Source organism: Myotis nattereri (assembly GCF_964212035.1).
Source record: "Myotis nattereri genome assembly, chromosome: 6".
NCBI classification, from domain to species: domain Eukaryota; kingdom Metazoa; phylum Chordata; class Mammalia; order Chiroptera; family Vespertilionidae; genus Myotis; species Myotis nattereri.
Genome location: NC_138081.1, coordinates 78,625,204 through 78,648,471, shown reverse-complemented (window position 1 = coordinate 78,648,471; position 23,268 = coordinate 78,625,204). Strand labels below are relative to the sequence as shown.

The window sequence follows — 23,268 nt, the reverse complement described above, 5'->3', positions numbered from 1 at the left end:
TTGTGGCCCAAATGATTAGGATGTTAAATACGCGCCCCAAGCGTGTGGTGAGCCGGCAGTGCGCAGAGAAAGGAGCTCTGAGATAGAACCCGGGGAGCCGAGCTTCAGTGTGGGCTGTGGGCCTGGAGCTGGGGCTTGTTTTTCTTTTTTAAGCTCTAAAATCCATTACAATTTTTTCTCATACAATCTCAATTCATAAAACAGATGAAAGTGAACTCTTTTAAAAACAGAGATGCATCTTTCTACTAGCCTCCTCCTCATGCCTCACCGAAGAACCTCAAAGCTTCATGGGACCCAGTTTAAAAATGTCCCTTTTGTTACTATATGATTCTGTAATTATCAGCTAAATTATGAAATTTGCAGTATATTTTACAATATATAGGTATTATAATAGATATATATTATATAATAGAGATAGATAGATGATAGATAGATAGATAGATAGATAGATAGATAGATAGATAGATTGCAGCTTGGATAAAGAATCTAAATTTATGGCAATCAATGAACAACCTGACACTATATCGTGAAACTGCTAAAAAATAAAACAAGCTGCCGAAACCGGTTTGGCTCAGTGGATAGAGCGTCGGCCTGCGGACTGAAGGGTCCCAGGTTCGATTCCGGTCAAGGGCATGTACCTGGGTTGCGGGCACATCCCCAGTGGGAGATGTGCAGGAGGCAGCTGATCGATGTTTCTCTCTCATCGATGTTTCTAACTCTCTATCTCTCTCCCTTCCTCTCTGTAAAAAATCAATAAAATATATTAAAAAAAATAATAAAATAAAATAAAACAAGCCTTAGAATTCCAGGAGTTTGCCTTCCTTTTCATCTCTTCCCGTTCGCTCTAGGCCGACAGTACAGACCAAGGCCACATAGAAATCTAAATTTATCCAAAACTAAAACTGGATGAATAGAATAATTAGGAAGTAAAATGCATATTTTAATACATTTAAAACACCTATTCCCAAACCCCTTTTCTACCTTCTGTTCCCAGGAGGAAACATATTCATACGAAATGAATCATAAAATTTATTTCAATAGCTACCCAGGCCCAGCCGGCATGGCTCAGTGGTTGAGCATCAACCTATGAACCAGGAGGCCCCGGTTTGATTCCCTGTCAGGGCACATGCCCAGGTTGTGGGCTTGATCCCTCATACAAGTTGTGCAGGAGGCAGCCAGTCAATCACTCTTATCACTGATGTTTCTACTTCTCTCCCCCTCTCCCTTCCTCCCTGACGTCAATAAAAATATATTTAAAAAAGAATAGACACCCAGACCCATTTCATAAAAGAACAAACAGTAGACTAAAACTAGGTTATTGAACTAAGCAACATTTTAATTATAATTAAAATTTACCAAAAGAGTGCTTTTTTCACTATGAAGTTTAAGTATGCACTCAACTAAACTCTATTGGTTAAGTTACTAATCTTCTACTTAGACTTTTATTTTTTCTATTTCCTCCTTTTCCTTCTTTCTTTTACTTATATTATCGACATATTAAAGGAACAAAGCAGCACACCCTAATAACTATCTACAAGTGTTGCTAATTAATAACTGGCAGTTAAGTAATCATTCCTACCTGATGTCATCTTGAGTAGGTTCACTCAATCAGGAGAAACTAGGGTCTAAAAAACAGTAAGAGAAAGTGGGGAGCGGGGGGGAAGCATGTTCAATTTTGGAAGAGTAAATTCATAGAAGATGAAAAAGTCATTTGCCAATTTTGTATGCCTTGTTCTTTGTGCATCTCAGATGTTAGGTTTCCAGATAAAAACTAAACAACTCAGAGGCTTCCCCCCTCATATTTTTACAACTGGATTTCATTCAGAGAAATAAAGCCTTAGGCATAGTATCTTAGAAATTGTTAATATTAATGACATTGCAATAGAATATTTTTTTCGGCCCAATTTAAGAATATTACACATCATTTTTGTGTGAGTTTTTTAAAAGTGTTATAATTTGTTTTTAGATGTACTTGTTTAAATAAATGTTCTATGATGATATCATGACTTGAATGGTTACCTAAGAACATGACATAACAGTGGTTTTGTTTCTTTTCTTTCAACTTTAAAAAAATGTAGATAGCTAGAAATGATTGTTATCTGTATATACAAATTATCCAAGTTGAACATACAATAGTAAGATGGAAAGTTAATAAATCTCTCGTTAATTATCTAGCTAAGCAAACACTTCTGTGCAAATGATCTAATCACCTGATGTTTGAAAATGACACGTGAATTAAAAATATATTGGCAGGAGTTATAGTTTTCAATAGATCTGTCTAGCAGGACAGGAACTCGCTGGTAGAGTGCTCACAACGTCCCAATGAAGGGCCATCCACACTAATCCCACCATGCCCTTTGTGTCTGACTTCATCAAACATCCATGTCTAATTGCCCAGTCTCTCATTTCCATACTGTTGTATACAGTGACTGAACCCATCTCTTAATGTACCATTACTCACAAAGCCCTTCCAAGTGTGCCCTTTGAAGCTCATGGTCATCACTCTACTTCCTCATCTCTTTTCTCTATGCTTTCCTCACTTGGTTCTAACGAAAACGGTCTCTCCTCTGCTAATACTTGATCCCCTGTGCTCTGCCAAAGGTAACAGATTTATCTCCTGCATCGCTAGAACCCCTTTACACTCTAGGGCCTGGAGGAAGAGTAAGTGTCCTCTCGTTCTCATTGTCATTGCGGATCATTGCTCCTCCTGCCTTTCTAAGCTCCACCATCTGCAAGCTTTGTAGTTCTGTATTCAAACTCTATCTCCTCCTGCTGTAGACATCTATGGATGCCCACGTCATTTCTCTTTATTTCTTGGCGATGTTAGCTTCTGAACACCTGTCACTTTCTCCAAGGCTACCCTTGACAAATTCTTAATGATTTTTTGTCCACATAAATGATCCAATAATAAGGTAGCCAAAAAGACTAAAATAAGATAACTTTGAATTTGACCTGAAGAAAGTGAGGAGCTAACCATGTGGGCATCTGGAGGAAGTGCCATCCAGCTAGAGCAGTGGTTCCCAATGTGGGGCACATGCCCCACAGGGGGACAATTTGATTTTTAAGGGGGGCAATTCCAGAATGAATTATTAACAGTGAATTTTTTGCATTTTTTATGGTTCTAGGGGCCTCATATATAGTATACAAATATATATTGTGACATATTTATGTATTTCATTTCTCTATTGTATGTTTTGAAACTTTATTTGCTATTTTTTTCATATTATTGTTATTATTTTAAACAATTTCTTAGTGATTTCGTCTTCAGTACTTCAACTGTCCTTTCATTTTTTTATTTTCTCTTTCATGAATGGCATGTTTTTGGAAGATTGTTTAGACCAAGTTAATGGCCTTTTAGGCTTCCTCCACGTGAATAGATCACTTTTTGAATAGTAAGAATCATGTGTCACAGGGAGCGGGCATCAGGATTTGAGAGCTGTTTAGGTGGGGCATGGCCCAAAAAAGGTTGGGAACCACTGAGCTAGAGGGTACAGAGAGCACCGGTTCTGAAGTGGGAACATGCCTAGTGTGTTTGCAAAATAGCACAGTTAGTGTGGCTGGAGCAAAGCGAGCCACACAGAGAAAAACAGATGGGGGCGCCAGAGACGCTGCACAAGGCTGCACTGAATAGGGCCTTAGAAGCCACAGTAAGAATTTTAGTTTTGCCTTTGTGTGAAAAGGGAAGGTACCAAAGCACTTTGAATCCAGCCACATGATCTGACCCATTCTAACGGATTCATTGTGTCTGCCGTGCTGAGAACAGAGGCTGAAGGCAAGGACAAAAGTGAAGCGAAGATGAGGTAGCCAAGGCACTGACCTGGGGGTGAAGATGGTGGTTTGGGCCAGGGCAGCAACTGTGACCGTGGAGCGTGGTGGTCAGGTGGGATATGTTCTGATACACAGCAGGCTGGATTTTGACGATAGATTGAGAAAGTTGTCAAGGGAAATAGCAAGGCTTTTGGTTTGAACAGCTTGTACGGTGGCGTCCCATTTACTGAGATGGGAAAGATGGTGGTTGGAGAAGGACAAGAAGCAGGAGGAAGTCAGGAGTTCAGTTTTGAACTTGCAGGTTGGAGCTGTGTGCTGAACAGTACGGCCTTTGTGCCCAGCTGCCTCTGTTCCAGTCTGAGCTGGGCCATTCACTAATTCTGCAGCCTTGGACATGCTGCCCACCTCTTGAGGCTGTAGTTTTCTCATGTGGAAAAATAATCTATTTCCTGGGCTTTTTTGAAGCTGGAATAAGTTAATATTTGTAAAATAGCACTTTATATGCGTGTTAACCAAATAAGTAAACATCCATTGGGAATGTTAAGGGCATATTAAAGGAATGTATAAGAAACATCACAAAGCTTTTTCAAGAATACACACATTTTTAAATTAATATAAAAAGATGCGTTCTTGAGTGTTACTATAGGCAGAGGGAAAGGAGAGGGGAAAGGGGAACAAGGAAAAAATCAATACGATAAAAATTAAACAGAGGTAGTAAGTTATAAGGAAATGAACTGTCTTTTATTCACTGCTATAGCCTCAGGGCCTGGAAAATGTCTAGAACATTCAAAATTGAATAAAAGATGGATTGAATGAACAAATGAACTGAGGAATTCATGAGCTCATTTCTGTTCTCCTTGGGATCAATAAAAATTTGGGTACATACACTTTGCCTGGCTCTAAATTCCAAAGATAAAGGATAAATCCTCATAGGCATCTGGATATAAATTCCTTGATTGTGGTGGTGGTGGTGTTTGCATAGGTCCAACTCATCACATTGTACATATTAAATACGGGCAGTTCTTTGCATATCAATTATGCCTCAATAAGACAATTTAAAAAGTAAAAAGGAAAGAGGGTCAGGTTAGCATAGGACTTTGCATCTGTAATTATGGAAGCCCAGGGGCTCTAAGGAGCTTAGAAACAATTAAGGGAATTGTATGGCAATTCAACAATCCTATATTTAGCCAAACAGTAACCAAATGAAGGTAAAAGAAAGACAACAAATATATATTGATGACCATCTTCTGAGAAACGCTAGGAAATACTCTAACAATAAAAAAAAAATCAAACCAAAGTTTTTTAGATAGTAAGAGGTGAATAAAAGGAATATTGATGAATTAAAATTTTAGTTTAAATTAAAAATGATTATAATAATATGACACGATGCAATGCTTGTTAAATAAGGATTTTTGAAATAAAAATAATACATTTTTGACAAAATGCTAAATTTTAACCTGGAATTTAAATTCTCAACTATCTCACTAAATCCCAGTTGTTATCAGGGTTGGTGAGGGGCTTATGAGTTCAACTTCCCAACTAGATCACATGATGCCTAGCAAAAATTTAATTTTGTAAAGTTCTCTAGCAACACACAAACACACATACACATACACACATAGAAAATAGGTATGGAATGGCATGCTCCAAATTCTCAACATTGTTTACTCAGAGATACTGAGATTAAAACAAAAAATTACAACAAAGATAATATCAAATTTTTGCAATAATTTTTCCTGGGTGGTGAAATAATGTGCGAGCTTTGCTTTCTTCTCTATCATTTCTACATCTTCCACATTTTCTACTATGAGAATGTTTCACTTTCATAATCAGAAAAAATATATTTAATAAAATCAATTGTATTGTATATGAATTGTTTCAAGTGAAACTTTTAAAAAGTATTGTTAAATAATTATTAATATACTTATATTATTTGTGCTTCTTTTGCTTATATAATTCTTTCTATGAGTTACTTTTACCTTCATATTAAAATCATACTTTTGTTAAATTTCTGAGCTAAGCCCACACAAATTTGTTCTACCCTATAAATTTGGAAACAAATTAGGACTTGGTAATAATTTTATTCCTAAAATATGTTTGTAGCTCTGAAATTTATCCAATAATTTTTATTAAAATACTAATTGTAAGAGAAAGAAAGAGACAAAAAGCAGGGAAGACAGAATGTCCAAATGTTTAGGTCGTGATTCTCGGGGTAAGACATCCCTGGAAGCAAACTGTTTCCATCCTGAAGAAACAGGAAACGTGGAAAATCCATTTGTTTGCTTATCCATCACCATAGTCCCACAGATAAGAGGGAAACAGTCTACAGCAGTATTGTGGTCAATAGACTATGCCTGAACGTGTTTCTGCTATGTGTACGTGATAAGATAATACGTATCAGATTTCAATAATCATAACTGAAAGATTCTTAAGTTAATTCATCTAATATGTGGCATGTATAGACACACGCACACTAACGTGTGAACTCATTGAGAAATGTGCCAAGATTATTACCAAATAATAGTTGTGCAAACCAGATTTTAGTTTTGTAATTTAGTATATAGTAACAACACAATACATTTTAATTTCAAAACCTACAAAAATCTCTAGGAAGACTCCTTTTATTACGCTAAAACTAGCCAAGTACACGACATGGAATTTCCTTTTTAATGTACAAGAAAAGGAGGTTTTAAAAATCATATTTCAAAAGGGGACATCTGCAATACTTACTTTCAACAATAAAGATAATTTTTTTAAAAAATCATATTTCAGCTTACCAAATTTCCCAACTTTCCATAGGTAAAGTTTTCATAAAAGTCTGACATCTTAAAAAGCATGTGTAAAACAAGCTATTTAAAATATTTAACCATTTTTTAGCTTCTCTTACTAAAGCAGGTATTAACTAACTAAACTTAAAGAACCTTCGTTAGTCTTCGCATTAAATAATCCTAAAATTAATATATGAGTAAGTACCAAACCGTTGATAAGTCTTATTCTCCGGAGCATTCTCCCTTTCTTTGCAGTTTGCGTGGCTGTCGGGCGAGTGCATGCAGACCTACCTGCTCAGGTGAGTGGACAGAGCAAGCGGATGAGCCGACAGCAGAAACGCTGCCTTTGGGAGGAGGCCGCACAGCTGCTGCTGGCCGGAGCCACTGCTGCTCTCAGATAGGCCACAGCGAACAGACAGCATGACGCAAACATTGAAATCTGAAAAAGATAAGCTGATAATAAATCTTTCTGACACAAGGTAACAGTATTATTGAGAAATATACCGGGGAGGTGCTTTTATTCTAAACCAGCATCAGGAAGCTAGCAGTGAGCAAGCTAACTGGAGAAGGTAAATACTTTAAAAATAACCTCAAGCATGGGCGACCGGTCACCACCGTCATGGGTGTTAACAGCATATAAATGGACGCACCTGTCCATTAAAACTGCCTTAATTGCTGATGGATTTGAAAAGAAACTGCTCCTGTATTAGACCTGGTACAAAGGAAGCAACTAGCACTAGAAAAATTGTTCATTTTTCAAATCAGATGACTTGTACCATTTCTAAAAAGGAATATTTCTAAAAAGGAGCATGTCCTAGACTCAAAGACATCTTATAGTTAGGAACTAATTTAAAATAGTGGCTTTCAAACTTTTTTTAACCACTAGAAAGAAATGCCTTTTATAATATGACTCAATACACATGTAGGTGCGCATCCGTAACAGGAGCAAATGTTTTCATTTAAAAATACCCTTACCTCATTCAATTAATTCACTCTGATATTTGCTATTTTTAATTAGTGGGATTCACACCCCATAATGTTACTAAACACGATTAGGAAAGTACTGCCTTACAGGTTATATGTTCACACATATTTAGTCCATCCTCTTTTTAATTCCTATATATGAAACTTCCAAAATGACCATCTTATACATGGAGCCAGGGCCTTCAATATAGCGAAATGGATAGCTGAACAAGTGCAGTTTCTCCTCTATTTCTATCTGTTTCTCATACTGACACAGGAAATCATAAGGTTGTTATGATAGATTGATTTTTGGTTTCAATTCTTCACTCTCCTAGCATCTTTACCTTTGTCTTTGCTCTATTGGGAGTGGGAGGTATTTCCTTGTTCTTTGAACTTGAGCTTTGCCATTTGAGTTGTTTTGGCCAAAAGAATGTAGACAGAACAAAAGGTGTCAGCTCCAAGCCTAGGCATTGGGAGGACTCACATGTTTATGAATGTCGTCCGTGCCATCCTTGTCCACGGAGGTTGAGAGGCATGTGAAACAGTCCAGGGGATATCGATACACAGTACATGCGAAGCTACATTAGCTGCCTCTGTAGATTCATGAGCAGAAGTTGCTGTTATTCTAAGTTACCTAATTTTGGCAATAACTACCTGGATTAACTGAATTTCTGAAAGAAACCCTTGATATCTATTACCCTGTTTTCCTGCTTTGTCGTAACACTGCCACAAGGAAAATGCTGATACCACACAACAGGTCACCTATGGTCTAAATAGCCATTAACAGCCCAGCCAGTGTGGCTCAGTGGATGATTCTCTCTCATCATTAATGTTTCTATCCCTCTCTCCCTCTCCCTTCCTCTCTCTGAAAAAAATAAAAAAATATATATTTAAAAAAGAAAAATAAATGGCCATTAACAAAAGTTGCAATAGCAAAAGCAAAAAGAAAGCATAAAATAAAAAGTACACTTTACTAAATGAAGCTGACCTTTTCCTGGGTGAATATAACTCCTGCTTCAGAAATTGCTAGATGTTAAGGTTGGTTCTAGAAATAACTCCCAAGTTCACTTCTTAACAGTAAATAGAAAATATCATTCATCTTTCTGAAAATGAGTTTCCTGTGTGCCTGAATCATATAAGTACTTTTCTTTATTAAAAATGTTTGATGTTGACACTACTGTAGGTATACCCCATTTTCCCCTCTCCCCCTCCCTTGGGCATCACCACAAAGCTGCCTGGGTCCGTGGGGTATGTATATATATTCTTTTTAAAATATATATATATTTTATTGATTTTTTACAGAGAGGAAGGGAGAGGGATAGAGAGTTAGAAAGATCAATCAGCTACCTCCTGCACACTCCCCACTGGGGATGTGCCCACAACCAAGGTACATGCCCTTGACCGGAATCGAACCTGGGACCCTTCATTCCGCAGGCTGATGCTCTATCCACTGAGCCAAACTGGCTAGGGCTGTATATATATTCTTTAGCGAATCCCTTCACTTTCTTTGTCTAGTCACCTTCTTCTTTCTCTCCTCGGGGACCTGCCCATCTGGTCTATGTTTCTGTGCTTCTGGTTCTATTTTGTTGGCCACTTTATTTTGTTCATTAGATTCCATAAATACTTTTCATTTTGTGAATGAGTTTTCTTTGCAAACAAGCATAATGCCTCATGTATGAGAGTTCTAGGAAATCAGAGTCCTTATCGGCTTTGTTCATTACTGTCTCACCATCACCTAAAATAGTGTCTGAAAACCATAAATGCTCAATACATACTTGTTGATTGAATAATGTTGAATTACTGATTAAATTAATTGCTCATTTTTTAAAGCTATATATATGTGTGTATATATATATTTATTGATTTATTTCAGAGAGGAAGGGAAAGGGAAAAGGAGATAGAAACATCAACGATGAGAGAGAATCATTGATTGGCTGCCTCCTCCATGCCCCCTACTGGGGATTGAGCCTACAACCCAGGCATGTGCCCTTGACTAGAATCGAACCTGTGACCTTTCAGTCCTTAGGCCAAGGCTCTATCCACTGAGCCAAACTGGCTAGGGCTAAAGCTTTTTAAATCAAAGTATTACATTGATATGGAATTTTCATAGTTCCATTTGTATAATTACAAAACTACAGTGCAAGTCAATTTTCCTTTCTCTTTATGATGTCATTTTTTTTTTAACCTGAAAATTTATTTAACCAAGTGAATTTAGGATGAACTGTGTGTGACAAATGGTGTTGTCAGTCCTCTTACTTTAGGACTGTTGTTTATCTTGAGAACACATAAATGTATGAGTCAGTGTTCTCCAGGAAAAACAGAACCAACAGGTTGTATATAGACACAGGATGAGATTTACTTTAGCAAAAATGACTCATGTGGTTATGGAGGCTGACAAATCTCAGACCTGCAGGGTGAACTAGGTCTCCAGGAAAGCCAATGGCATAGTTCCAGTTCAAAGGACAGCAGATTCGAGACCCAAGAAGAGCCAATGCGTCAGTTTGAATCCAAAGGCAGAACAAAGTCAATGTTCCAGTTCAAGAGCAGTCAGGCAGAAAGAACTCTCTCTTACTTGGGATGGCTAGTGTTTTTGTTCTGTTCAGTCCCTCAATAGATTGGATGTGGCCCACCCATATTAGTGAGGGCAATCTGCTTTATTCACTCTATGAGTTTCAGTGTTAATCTCAACCAAAAATATTCTCACAGAAACACCCAAAATAATGTTTGACCAAAAATTTGACCACATGGCTCAGTCAAGTTGACACCTAAAACTAGCCATCACAATGTGTGGAATGGTTTGCATCTGCTTGGTTATAGAAAAGGGTGAGGTTTCTTTTTGTCTTTGCAATATCTTAGATTACCTGTGATGTGCATCACTTTCTGGTTCAATGCTTAATTCAATAATAAAATTATCTTCTTCTTTCTCTACCTTCTTTCTCTTTCTCCACTAGCCATCCCTGAGTGGAGTGGTTTTCTGGGTTCGGAGGAGATTTTGTTTTTATTTATATTCCCCAAACAGAAGCATCTGTTAGTATGATTAGAATAACTGTGAAAGAACTTGTCAGCCACTGGGACAAACCATGGGTAAAGAAAGAGTTAACACTATGGAGAGGTATTCATGGGGACACAGGCTCAGGGAGATGGAGGGTGATGGGATCAGAAATTTTCTCTGACATCTTTTCACCTCTCCTTTTTCTCAGATGCTCTCCCACTTCATTCCATTGTCGGAATACAGAGTAAATGGTTGCCAATGGCTCCAAGATTTCAATTACAAAATAAATATGACCACATCCAGAAATATGTGCCATTAAAAAGACTTTAGTAAATCAGGTGTGCAATACATTAAAAAAATGTCTCGGCTTGTGAAATTTAACGTAGGTGGGAAAAAGGTCTTGGCAAGAAGGATATTGGTTTAAGTCCCTGAAATCATGGCTTAGCCCCTGGCATTGTGTGCAACTGAGTCTTTCCTGACATGGCACTTGCATATGGTCAGTTGGGCAGCACCATTCCTAGTGTGGAAAATGCTGATACAACTGTCATGGCCTCCTGAAAGGCACTCCTAAAAGGATAAATTATTTTATTCTCCTCCTTAAATGATTTTTAGCAAATAGAAGTATATGTATTATTTTGATTTCCCAAACAAGCTTATGTCATGAAGCTATAGCTGTTCTGAAATGAATATCCAACTATCTGAGTAATAAGCAATCAATCACTTACGGAGCACCTCCAGTACCCCAGACCCTATACTGTGCTGTCACATTTAATCTTCATGCCAACCCTGAGACTGTGGAAACATAGATTGATGCTCAAGGTAAGTAGCAAAGCCAGGAATCAAAGTCAAGCCTAACACTGAAGTTCCATCTCTCTGTTCTGCCATTTTATTTCTCCTGTTGTGTAAACTAGACTCACTCTGGTCTATAAATTGTCTCTGGCGAGTTTACTTAAAGTGGCTCATGATTAGCAGAGTATATTAGTACAGAAAATGACAATGATGCCTTTTATTGTCAGCTTTGCAAAAGACAAGAAGCTGTCCATGGGCCTGGAATATTTATTTCTTATTGAACTTGAATCTCTGACCTAGGTACTATATTTACATGGACATAGAGAGGGCAGCATTCTGCAAACTTTTGTAGGATGTGAGTTTCTTTCTAGATTCCTTCTTCCTCCTCCCAAGTGACCTAGAATGGAAAGACCCAGTAAGGAGTAACTTCCCTCTCACTATTCCCCACCTGGAAGGGAGTAGCAGGGATTTGTAATAGTGGATCTTCCACAGTGTGCTACTCAGAGCTTGTCTTGCATCTTAGGAACTCTTGAAGACAGAACCTGAATTTACTGCTCAAGTAAGCCAGGTTACTGTCAATAATAATAATAAAGGAGAATAATAAGGAAGAAAAGGAGGTGAGAGAGGAAAGATGGAGGAAAAGAAGGAAGAGGGTCAAACATGAAAGGAAGAGGAGTAAGAGGAGAACAAGGAAGAGAAGGGAGAACAGGGAAGAGGAACAACTTTTAATAAATCTGTAACCAGTCACTGGGCTGAAGGCAATACATAAAATCTCTAGTTTATTCACATAAGGACTCTAAATAACAGATGCTATTTTCATCATTGCTTTACAAAGGAGAAAACGGAGAATTGGGTGTTAAGTTACTACTGAGGGCCAGCAGTAGAATTTGATTCTAGATTTGTCTGACCCTAGAGTTCCAAGCTTCTAATGACAAAAAAGAATTTTGGTGAAAAAAGTTAAAATGAAGTGTGTTCCTTCTTTATAGCTTATTTCTGCCATAGACCCTCCAAATAGCTGGGTAGGAAAAAATGAAGTAATACATTATTGAGAACTTGACTTAATATCTATCTATGAATAGTTGACCAAGGGAACATTATTCATTACAAGCTAAGCAAATGAGATACATATTAATAGTAATTTAAAAACATTTAAAAATTAGTATTTGTAATTGTCTTAATCACTAAAAATAGTATAGTATATTTTATCAATAATCTCCAAAGATAACTTTTATTTATTTATTTTTAAAATATATTTTTATTGATTTCAGAGAGGGAGAGGGAGATAGAAACATCAATGATGAGAGAACCATTGATCGGCTGCCTCCTGCACACTCCACACTGGGGATCGAGCCTGCAGCCTGAGTGTGTGCCCTGGCTGGGAATTAAACCATGACCTCCTGGTTCATAGGTCAATGCTCAACCACTGAGCCACACCGGCTGGGCTGAAGATAACTTTTATATTCAGTTAAAAATAAATTAAATATGTACTTAGGGAAATTTTCAGGCCATCAGATTTTATTTTCTCACTACAATGCTTTTATAATCCATCTCTACAGCTAAAACTGAATACACACAATGACAGGCTTTTCAATTAATTTTCACTCATATTGTGATAGCAAATAAATCCTCAGTTAATTGTCTTTGATGGAGCAATATGAGATTTTGTCATAAAAGGAAAGAAAAAAATGAGCTGGTTCACAATCAATTTCAGTTAAATCAACACTGTAATCTGTAAAAACAGTATCTTGTGATACTCATATTTCCATAACTCAATTCAAAGTTTATCCATTCAACATGTCTACAAAGCGCATTACCCAAACATTAACTATTTATCAGGTAATCTACCACCATGCTGACAGGTGGGTCTTACTTGCTTTGGCAGGAGTTCAAAGTTTCTAGGTTTGGTGGTGAAATAGCTATTTACCCTGATAAGAGCTCTTGCTGTATTTCAGTGGCTGGACCACCATATGGAACTGATTTCAAAATAGAAAGATTAAAAGAGCTTACTCTTCTGTTGACACATTTTCATTGATTCGTCTAAATTTACCTCCTAAGTCTGGAATTTTTCCCATTTTTTATGAAGACAGTCTTCTCCCAACATCTCAAGGGAAACTTTTATTCTCTATGCCACATCAACAGATACGACCAACTAACTTCAATCTTTGTTCCAGAATGATATATATTTTAATATTGATCATTTACTTACACCTTAGCCCTCACCCTGCATTCTATCAAAGACTGTGACTATTAAAGCTACAATCTATATTAATAAAAGGCCTGTGGTCGTCACGCTGTAATGCCATCACCATCAAACGAGCAATGGCTCTAGCGGTGGGCGGGGCGGGGCGCCAGCTACTAGCAGCAGAGAGCTACTAGTGGTGGAGAGCTACGGAGTGGTGGAGGGCGGGGCAGCAAGCTACAAGTGGCGATGGGCAGGGCAGCCAGCTGAGGCAAGCTGAAGCGAGCTACTCATGCATGATTTCGTGCGCACTGGGCCTCTAGTATTGACTATAAGGGATGTGGCATATTGCTCTTACAAAGGCAAGGATGCAATTAAAATCTGGCTTTAATCATCACTGAGGGACTCAGTTGCTCTGAGCTCCAGCACTGGGGCAGCAGCTTGAAAGGTGCATACAGGGAAGAACTGAACTGTCTGATACCAGGCGGAGAGCTGGGGTGCAGCGTTCACCCATACAGAAGTGCTACCAGAAGCCATTGTTCCTTTTCTGAGCCCTTTCCCCATAGAGCAGGCAGGCAGGTGCCATGTCTGAGTTGTCCCCATCAACCTGGCTATCACTGTTTGCCCTGCCCTGGTGATTCCCTGAGACCCTGCCTCTCCCAACTTGCAGGTCCACCCAAGATGCTCCCAGTGGCTTTTCTATATGAGTGGCCTGTCTTGGCTCAAGCTTCAGACTTTACTAAAATCTCTCAAACAGCATCTGGCCTCGGCGAGCCCATACCTCTCACTCAGTGACCCCAGGCCCGACACAAGCGCCAGCTGGCATTTGTTTGCAGCGTGGCCTCTGCTAGGCACCTGCACTGGTAAGCCCAGCACAAGTACCAGTCATCTGCAGATCACTTTGTAACTCATGCTGGGTAGCCCGAGGCAAGGAATAGATGCTGACCTTGGTCTGCACCTACTAGGAAGCTCCAGATCCAGCTCACCAAGTGGACCATGTTTCAGACCGTGTCGAAGCACCACCCAAACACCTCCACAAGTGACACACTCAAAAGGCAAACTCAGCAGACACCAGAGCCCCACTGAATTCAGTCCTGCTCCCAGTGATTTGTCCCTGCACAGCTGGTCCTCCATGGTCTCAGTCAGTTTTTGCAGCTGAGTGGCCTGGGGATAAATCCCTCCCATTAACATGCCAACAGTAATCAAGTTTCAACCACAATAGGAGAGTATACACAGCCCATGCAGGGAGGGGGCACCTGGAGGGCCCAGCTCAGGTGAATAGATGTCTTGGACTCTGACATCTACTACATTCAGCCACTTTACCAAGCTTGGGAGAGGCACCAGGCCTGCATAACACATAAAAACAAACCAGGGAGGCTGCCAAAATTAGGAGAAAGAGAAACATGTCCCAAATGAAAGAACAGAGCAAGAAATTAAAAACCTATTTGAAAAAATAATGACAGAAAACTTTCCTAAACTGGTGAAGAAAATAAACATACAAACCCAGAAAGTGCAGAGTCCCAAACAAGACAAATAGTGATTAAAATGCAAAAGATTAAAGAGAAAGAGAGAATCTTTTTAAATAAAGTGATGCATTTATTTTATTCAGCAAAACCCAGGGGTTATAGTCAAACTATTTTATGTAAATTCATCAACCTAAATAAAATCCTAGACAAACTTAAAAATAAAATCTTGAAAGAAGGAAAAAAAATACACACACATAAAATTACAATATTAGGTAAAGAGCCAAGTGATTTGCAGATCTAATGTTGCTCTATACAATTACTAGTCACCAAGGAGAGGTGGGCGGGCGCAATTTCCCATTCCCACCACTATACACAATTCTCCACTTGCTGAATGCTCAGTTTTCCATATAGGGTCTCTTCCTTCAGTCTTTTGTATTTTGATTGTTATGTAAAACTTGCTTTTATTTTAATACTAGAGGCCCGGTGCACAAAAATTTGTGCACTCGGGGTAAGGGGCCCCTCAGCCCGGCCTGTGCCCTCTCGCAGTCTGGGACCCCTCGGGGGATGCCCACTTGCCAGCGGGGAGCAGACCTAAGCTGCAGTTGGACATCCTTAGTGCTGCGGAGGAGGCAGGAGAGGCTCCCACCACCACCGCTGTACTGGCAGCCATCAGCCTGGCTTGTAACTGAGCAGAACTCCCCGCTGTGAGAGCAACTGACCACCAGAGGGCAGCTCCTGCATTGAGCGTCTGCCCACTGGTGGTCAGTGTGTGTCATAGTGACCAGTCATTCCCAGTCTTTCTGTTGTTAGGGTCAGTTTGCATATTACCCTTTTACTATATAGGATAGAGGCCTGGTGCACGGGTGGGGCTGGCTGGTTTGCCCTGAAGGGTGTCCCGGATCAGGGTAGGGGTCCCACTTGGATGCCTGGCCAGCCTGGATGAGGGGATGATGGCTGTTTGCAACTGGTCACACCCCCTTCAGGGTGGGGGTCCCCACTGGGGTGCCTGGTCAGTCTGGGTGAGGGGCTGAGAGCCGTTTTCAGGCTGGCGGGCAACTGAAGCTCCCAGCCTCTTTTTTTTCTTATTCTGGGATTTATTTACCTTCTATAGCTGTCACTGGAGCTGAGAGCTGGCTCCAGCTCTGAGGCTGTGGCTGGCTGAAAGCAGGTATCTGGGTTTGTTTAGCTTCTATAATTGAAACTCTGTTGCCATCACTGGCGCTCTAAACTCTGAGCCCGCTGGCAGCTAAAAGCAGGTTTCTGGGTTTGTTTAGCTTCTATAATTGCAACATTGTTGCATCTGGAGCTCAGAGCTGGGCTGAGGCAGGCGGGGAACCTTGGCTTCCTCTGTCACTGGAGCAAACAAGCCTCCTGTTCGCTTCAGCTGCGTGGCTGCCGGCCACCATCTTGGTTGGCAGTTAATTTGCATATCTCGCTGATTAGCCAATGGGAAGGGCAGCAAAGTTACAGTTAATTACCATGTTTCTCTATTATTAGATAGTATTGAGATCAGGATTTCAACTGCTGTAAAATTATGAACTTTTATACTTCTATCAGTCCCTGAGGAACTAGTTCCCTTTGCTCATGGGTGCAGGCATGCTTCCCACTGGCAGAGCTACACATACCCTCCAGCTGGCTGTCTGAAAAAGAAACCAGCCTGTCCCCTTCCCCCACACCTCTGTCCTTCTCTCCGCAGAACCTGGGTTGTGTTGCTGTGATCCTCAGATCCAAAGTCAACCAGCCTTTTGTTTCTGCATCACTTCCTCTGTGTTTATATGGCATTTTTTCAGTGTTGCTGTTTAGAATAAACAAACTATTTACATAAAGAAAAAAAAAAGAGCCAAGTGATTGTCTTACTAGAGGCCTGGTGCATGAATTTGTGCACAGGTGGGGTCTGGCCAGACCTCCCTGATCGGGGCCAATTGGGCCGGCCGGGGGGAAGGGCTGTGGGCAGTTGGCTGGCCAGCCCTGTCCCCTGGTCAAACTCCCCGTTGAACTCCTTGTAGAGGGGACAATTTGCATATTAGCCTTTTATTACATAGGATAACAGAGCAAACAAAATCACTGAAAACGTTTAAGAAGAACTACATTAGAGATATGTGTTGTAATAAAAGTGGTAATGAATTCAGACTTATTGTAATTTACAAGGCTAATAGCAGAATATTTAAACATACTCTCGTCATGGAGCCTGGAGGTGAGGATAACTAGGGGTCATCTTGGAAGTTGGTTACCAATGCATATGCCTGTGTGTGTGTGTGTGTGTGTGTGTTACATCATCAAGAAATTGATAACAAAAGTTGTAATCTTTAAAGGTGTAAGTGGGAGAAACCAAGATGGCGGCATAGGTAAACACTGGAGTTTGCTGACTCGCACAACCACTTCAAAAATACAACTAAAAGACGGAACAGACATCACCCAGAACCACAGGAAGGCTGGCTGAGTGGAAATTCTACAACTAGAAGGAAAGAGAAAAGCATACCGAGACTCAGAGGAGGTGCAGTGGGGAAGTAAAATACTAAGGTACAGAGGCGCACGCGAAGCAGGCTGGCGGCTGAGGGCGCAGTTGTCTTTTTCAATCGGGAGGGAGTTTCAGACTCTGAGCTCCAGTTCTGGGCTAGTCTCTGGGGACCCAGACTCATACGGGAGAAGCAGGACTGTCTGGCATCGGTCGGAACTCGAGGGCAGCTTTCTCTCAGAGGTACTTGCAGCAATTTCTGGGACACTGAGAAGCGGGGCCTCTGAAGGCACGACTGAGAGCAACCATAACTGCTCGATCTGCCTGCCCTGTTGATACCCTGGGACCCGCCCCGCCCAAGCCTTGCAAGGAGGCGTTTGCTGGATAGCCTTAGGCAGAGGCTAGATTAGCACCTCCCTAGAGATCCAGGACAGAAGTTCTCCCACTGCAGACACAGCTGATTCTCACAGCCAATTGGCCTGGAGGTCAATCCCTCCCAGTTTTACCTACAACAATCAAGGCTTAACTACAACAAGACTGTGCACAAAGACCACAAGGGGGTGCACCAAGAGTGTCTTCCTCAGGTAATTGGGAAGGCTGAACCACTGGGCCCTAGAGGTCACTTAGCACAGAAAACCACTTATCAACACAGGGAAGCATAAAAAATGCAGAGACAAAGAAACAGGATATAAATGACAGAAATGGAGGAAAGAAAACTGCTGGATATAGAGTTCAAAACCACACTTTTAAGGTGTTTCAAGAACTTACTAGAAGCCACCGATAAATTTAGTAAGACCCTCGAAAAAACTGGTGAGACCGCCGATAAATGTAGTAAGGTCCTCAAGAAATCTAGTCAGACTCTCAAGGTTATGATAAAGGACTAACTGGAAATTAAGCATACAATGACTGAAATAAAGAATATTATACAGACTCCCAACAGCAGACTAGAGGATCGCAAGAATCAAGTCAATGATTTGAAATACAAAGAAGCAAAAAACACCCAACCAGAAAAGCAAAATGAAAAAAGAATCCAAAAATACGAAGATAGCGTAAGAAGTCTCTGGGACAGCTTCAAGCGTACCAACATCCGAATTATAGGGGTGCCAGAAGAAGAGAGAGAGCAAGATATTGAAAACCTATTTGAAGAAATAATGACAGAAAACTTCCCCTACCTGGTGAAAGAAATAGACTTACAAGTCCAAGAAGTGCAGAGAACCCCAAACAAAAGGAATCCAAAGAGGACCACACCAAGACACATCATCATTAAAATGCCAAGAGCAAAAGACAAAGAGAGACTCTTAAAAGCAGCAAGAGAAAGAAACTTAGTTACCTACAAGGGAGTACCCATACGACTGTCAGCTGGTTTCTCAACAGAAACTTTGCAGGCCAGAAGGGAGTGGCAAGAAATATTCAAAGTGATGAATGCCAAGAACCTACAACCAAGATTATTTTATCCAGCAAAGCTATCATTCAGAATTGAAGGTCAGATAAAGAGCTTCACAGATAAGAAAAAGCTAAAGGAGTTCATCACCACCAAACCAGTATTATATGAAATGCTGAAAGGTATCCTTTAAGAAGAGGAAGAAGAAGAAAAAAGGTAAAGATAGAAATTAGGAACAACAAGTACACATCTATCAACAAGTGAATCTGAAAATCAAGTGAATAATCTGATGAACAGAATGAACTGGTGATTATAATAGAATCAGGGGCATAGAAAGGGAGTGGACTGACTATTCTTGGGGGGGAAAGGGGTGTGGGGGATGCAAGAAGAGACTGGACAAAAATCACGCACCTATGAATGAGGACAGTGGGTGGGGAGTGAGGGTGGAGGGTGGGGTAGGAACTGGGTGGAGGGTAGTTATGGGGGGAAAAGAGAGGAACACATGTAATAATCTGAACAATAAAGATTTAATAATTAAAAAAAGAAAGGTGGAAGTGTCAAAATTGCTCTCTGGATGATTTGATTCATCAAAGTATAAAAAGATTGATTTAACAATTGCATTTGAGCATTGGTCTTTCTTTGAATTGTGTTGTTTGTATCAAATGAGCATCACAAATGATTTAAGCAGAAGAAATTAAAATTACAGTTAAAAAGCACATCAAGATTATCATAAAATACAAATATATGCATTAAAAAATCCAGACTGAGAAAGTAATCGAGCTGGGTTTGAGTGTACTAAGTGCCACTTTTTTTAAAAAAAATTTTTATTGATATCAGAGAGGAAGGGAGAAGGAGAGAAACATCAATGATGAAAGAGAATCATTGATTGGCTGCTTCCTGCACGCCCCCTACTGGGGATCAAGCCTCCAACCCAGGCATGTGCCCTTGACCGGAATGAAACCTGGGACCCTTCAGTCTGCAGGCCGACACTCTATCCACTGAGCCAAACTGACTAGGGCAGTGCCACTTTTAATAGTAAATTCACTGCTGCAATATTTAATAAAATTCACTTGAAGAAGTGAATTTTAAGTAAATTCATTCTAAGAAAAGCTAATAAGTTAGTCACAGAAAAAATATCAGGTTGTATATTCAGATGAGCAGTTCTTAGTTGATCTCCAGGAAAAAATTGAAAATAGTATGATTTAGTATGAAAATGAAAATAGTATGATTTCTCACAAGAATTTTAGAACTTACCAAATGCAACAAAAGACTTTATGAGATGACATCATGTAGGAAATAAATGCCAATTATGCTTATAAAAATTATGTTCACTTGTTTGGGGTATTAGTTTATTTAGCATATTTGTTCATATGTTCATCAAGGTAATTTTTGTGATGGTAATTCAATACAAAGCAGATAAAAATATTTTATTTCTCCTTGTGTGAACGAATTGTAAAAAAAAACACTCAAGGGCAATTTCCCACTGACTTGTATTACAGGTTTTTAATACTAAAATCCATTGTTATTTAATGCTTTAGAGCAGGAGGCAGCAAACTTTTTCTGTAAAGAACCAGGCAACAAATATTTTTAGCTTTTCTGGCTCTATGGCCTTTGTCACAATTATTCGATTCCATCATTGTAACATGAAAACAACCATCAACAACACCTAAACAAATGAACGAGACTGTCTATAATAATAAAAGCATAATATGCTAATTAGACTGGACAGCTAAATGACCTTCCAGACGACCTACAAATTTCGTGTATGGGGCCTCTAGGATTCAATAAAAGTTTAGCTGTGGAGAATAAAATTGGAATTTCACATAATTATCATGTGTCACAAAATAGTCTTCTTCTTTTGATTTTTCTTTTTCAACCATTTAGAAACATAAAAACCTTTCATAGCTCACAGGCCACACAAAAACAGGTAGCAGGTCAGATTTGGTAAGTGCACTAGCGCCACCCTATTAATATGCTTATGGGCTGACAAGATAAGCAGTAAATAGGCAGTAAGTCACCAATGAAAAACAAAAACATGAAGGCCCACTAGATGTAAGCTCAGCTGCCTTCTGGGATGCTTCAGTGCTAGATACCAGGTCAAAGACAATTAGCTGATGTTGAATTCATTAATTTTCTAATTGAAATATGCAGGTTGGCTGAACCATTGAAACAATCTCACCAGAAAAAACCTAAAAGGTCGGTATAACTGTTATCCTCATTTTATAGAATTTACCTTTCTAAAATGCTGTCATTATATATATGATCTATATGGTCTGGAATGGATTTGGGGGTGGTATCTAAATATATACATATTTAGGTATACCAGACCCATCTTTCTTTTCTATCCATCCATCCATGCATGCATCCATCCATCATTTTTTAAATTATTCAAGATAAAATAAAGAAAATGTAAAAATTCTACCAACTTAGTGAGTATAGTATAGGTGTTATAACTATGAGCATTATTGTTAGTGTGTATGCCATGAAGCCTGAGGAAGCATTGGATGTGTGGTCCTTCTCATACACCCTCCCAAACAGAGTTACTGTCAAGACAGGTCCAGATGGTGGCTTCAGGCTCCGCAAGCGTCCATCACTCAACACCTAATTAAAACACAAAGAAGTTGACTGGGTCTAACTTTAAGTTCTACAACCCACAACACACTTTTAAAATCAGTACAACTGGACAAGGGAACAATAAATATAATGGCCAGATTCTGTTCTATCAGAAATATTTGAAATGATACAGAAGAAAAGTTGGAGCCATGGGAACTGGCACTGATTCATTTATTATTGAAATGCCCGTAATCAATAACTTATCATTTATTTACCTGAGGAAACATCCCATAAGTTAGTAGACATAAAACAGTGGATTTGGGAATATATAAGAGAAATCTAGTCCTCTCAGACAAGATTAAGACTCCGTGAAGGATTAGAAGGGATTGACTGACTGAGGGATTTCAGCTGAATCTCTATCAAGCCTGTCAATCACTCACCACAGCTCCCTAACCTGCCCATTTTCCCCAGCTCCCCACGGTAGCTGTTTCTACCAGGAGAAAGGAGTGAGAACAGAACTTGCAGGAAAAGCCAGTAGAAAAATGGGGCTGGGCAGAGTGCTTGGGCAATATGGATTATTTCTAGCCTCTAAAAACACATTTAAAAAAACGACTCTACTTTCTTACCAACATCAGCCACTGACATTCTCTCTCCTTGGCTTTGCATTCTTTCCTTTTCTCCTATGATCACATGGGACCTTCGCCCACATCATGAGAGGGATTCCTTTTAACTACCCTCAGCCATCACTGCTCAGTGATGCCAAGGGGCTTTTTTCTGGTGGGATTAGTCCTGAAACTCTTCAAATCTTCTTTCTACCTTACACAGCCCAGCCTTGTCCCTGCAGTTCCCACAACAGTATGTTTCTTTAATCTTAAGAACACACTAATTCTTATATTAAGGCTTTCCAGATAAAAAATGCAGCCTGGCCGTGGTTGGAGGTTTTAAATGACGTGGTTGAAGGGGATGGCATGAGTTAATCATGCCAAATGTTGGGATCATCTGACTTTACCACAACCCCACCCCGTGAGGTCATTTCTCCCACTTGACTAAGCACTGCCAGCAAGGCATTTACCCTTCAGGAATACAGGTGCTAGACAGGAGTTCCAGTTAAATTAATTTCAGATAAGTTAAAAACAGTAAAAATAGTTTTTAACATGAGAATGTCCCAAATATCACAAGGGACATACTTACATTTTAAAAAACAGATTCCTAACCGGTTTGGCTCGGTGGATAGAGTGTCGGCCTGCGGACTGAAGAGTCCCAGGCTCGATTCCAGTCAAGGGCACGTACCTTGGTTGCAGGCACATCCCCAGTGGGATGTGCCTGCAGTGGTTGAGCATCGACTTATGAACCAGCAGGTCATGGATTGATTCCCAGTCAGGGCACATGCCCTGGTTGCGGGCTCAATCCCCAGTGTGAGGTGAGCCTATCAATGAATCTCTCTCATCATTGATGTTTCTAACTCTCTCTCCCTCTCTCTTCCTCTCTGAAATCAATAAAAAATATATATTTTTAAAAACACAGCCTGCTCAGTGTCTTTCCTTAGCCCTAAGGACAATTTTACCCTTTTCAAATAGAGATTTTTATGATTGTAAGCACTTGGATAGGTTTTGTACTCAAAAAGTGCTTCCTCTTACATGAAATGAGTTGTCAATATTAAGCAGAGATTCTTACCTGAAATTCTCCAGGTGCAAGCTGAATTTCACTCAGCAGCACCTCAGGAAAGACATACTGGGTTCCAAATGTGCCACTGAGGGAGAACATTTCAAACCTGGTAGAAGCAGTTTCAACTGCGTGACCACAAGTGTGTAAGCTCGTTGTTTTACACTTCAGCAGAGTGCAAATCTAGAACGTAAAGGCAAACCATTAATTCCTAGGCAAGCCAATAGAAACACTCTCCTGACCCTGAAAAAAAATGCCCGGGTTCCTTTGTTTGGAAAAATAATATTATTTC

General features: G+C 39.8%; 1 protein-coding gene across 1 annotated transcript in view; it reads right to left on the bottom strand.

The window, feature by feature from the left end:
- Positions 1-20,240: 20,240 nt before the first annotated feature.
- Positions 20,241-23,268, bottom strand: part of LOC308520864 (uncharacterized protein) — a gene marked incomplete at its 5' end in the record, with an annotated part of 41,840 nt that continues 38,812 nt past the window's right edge. Inside the window, 2 exons of the mRNA XM_081093569.1 lie at positions 20,241-21,362; positions 22,989-23,159. Of these exons, the coding sequence (XP_080949695.1) occupies positions 21,180-21,362; positions 22,989-23,159 (354 nt within the window). The 3' untranslated portion in view covers positions 20,241-21,179. The remainder of the gene's footprint in view (positions 21,363-22,988; positions 23,160-23,268) is intronic.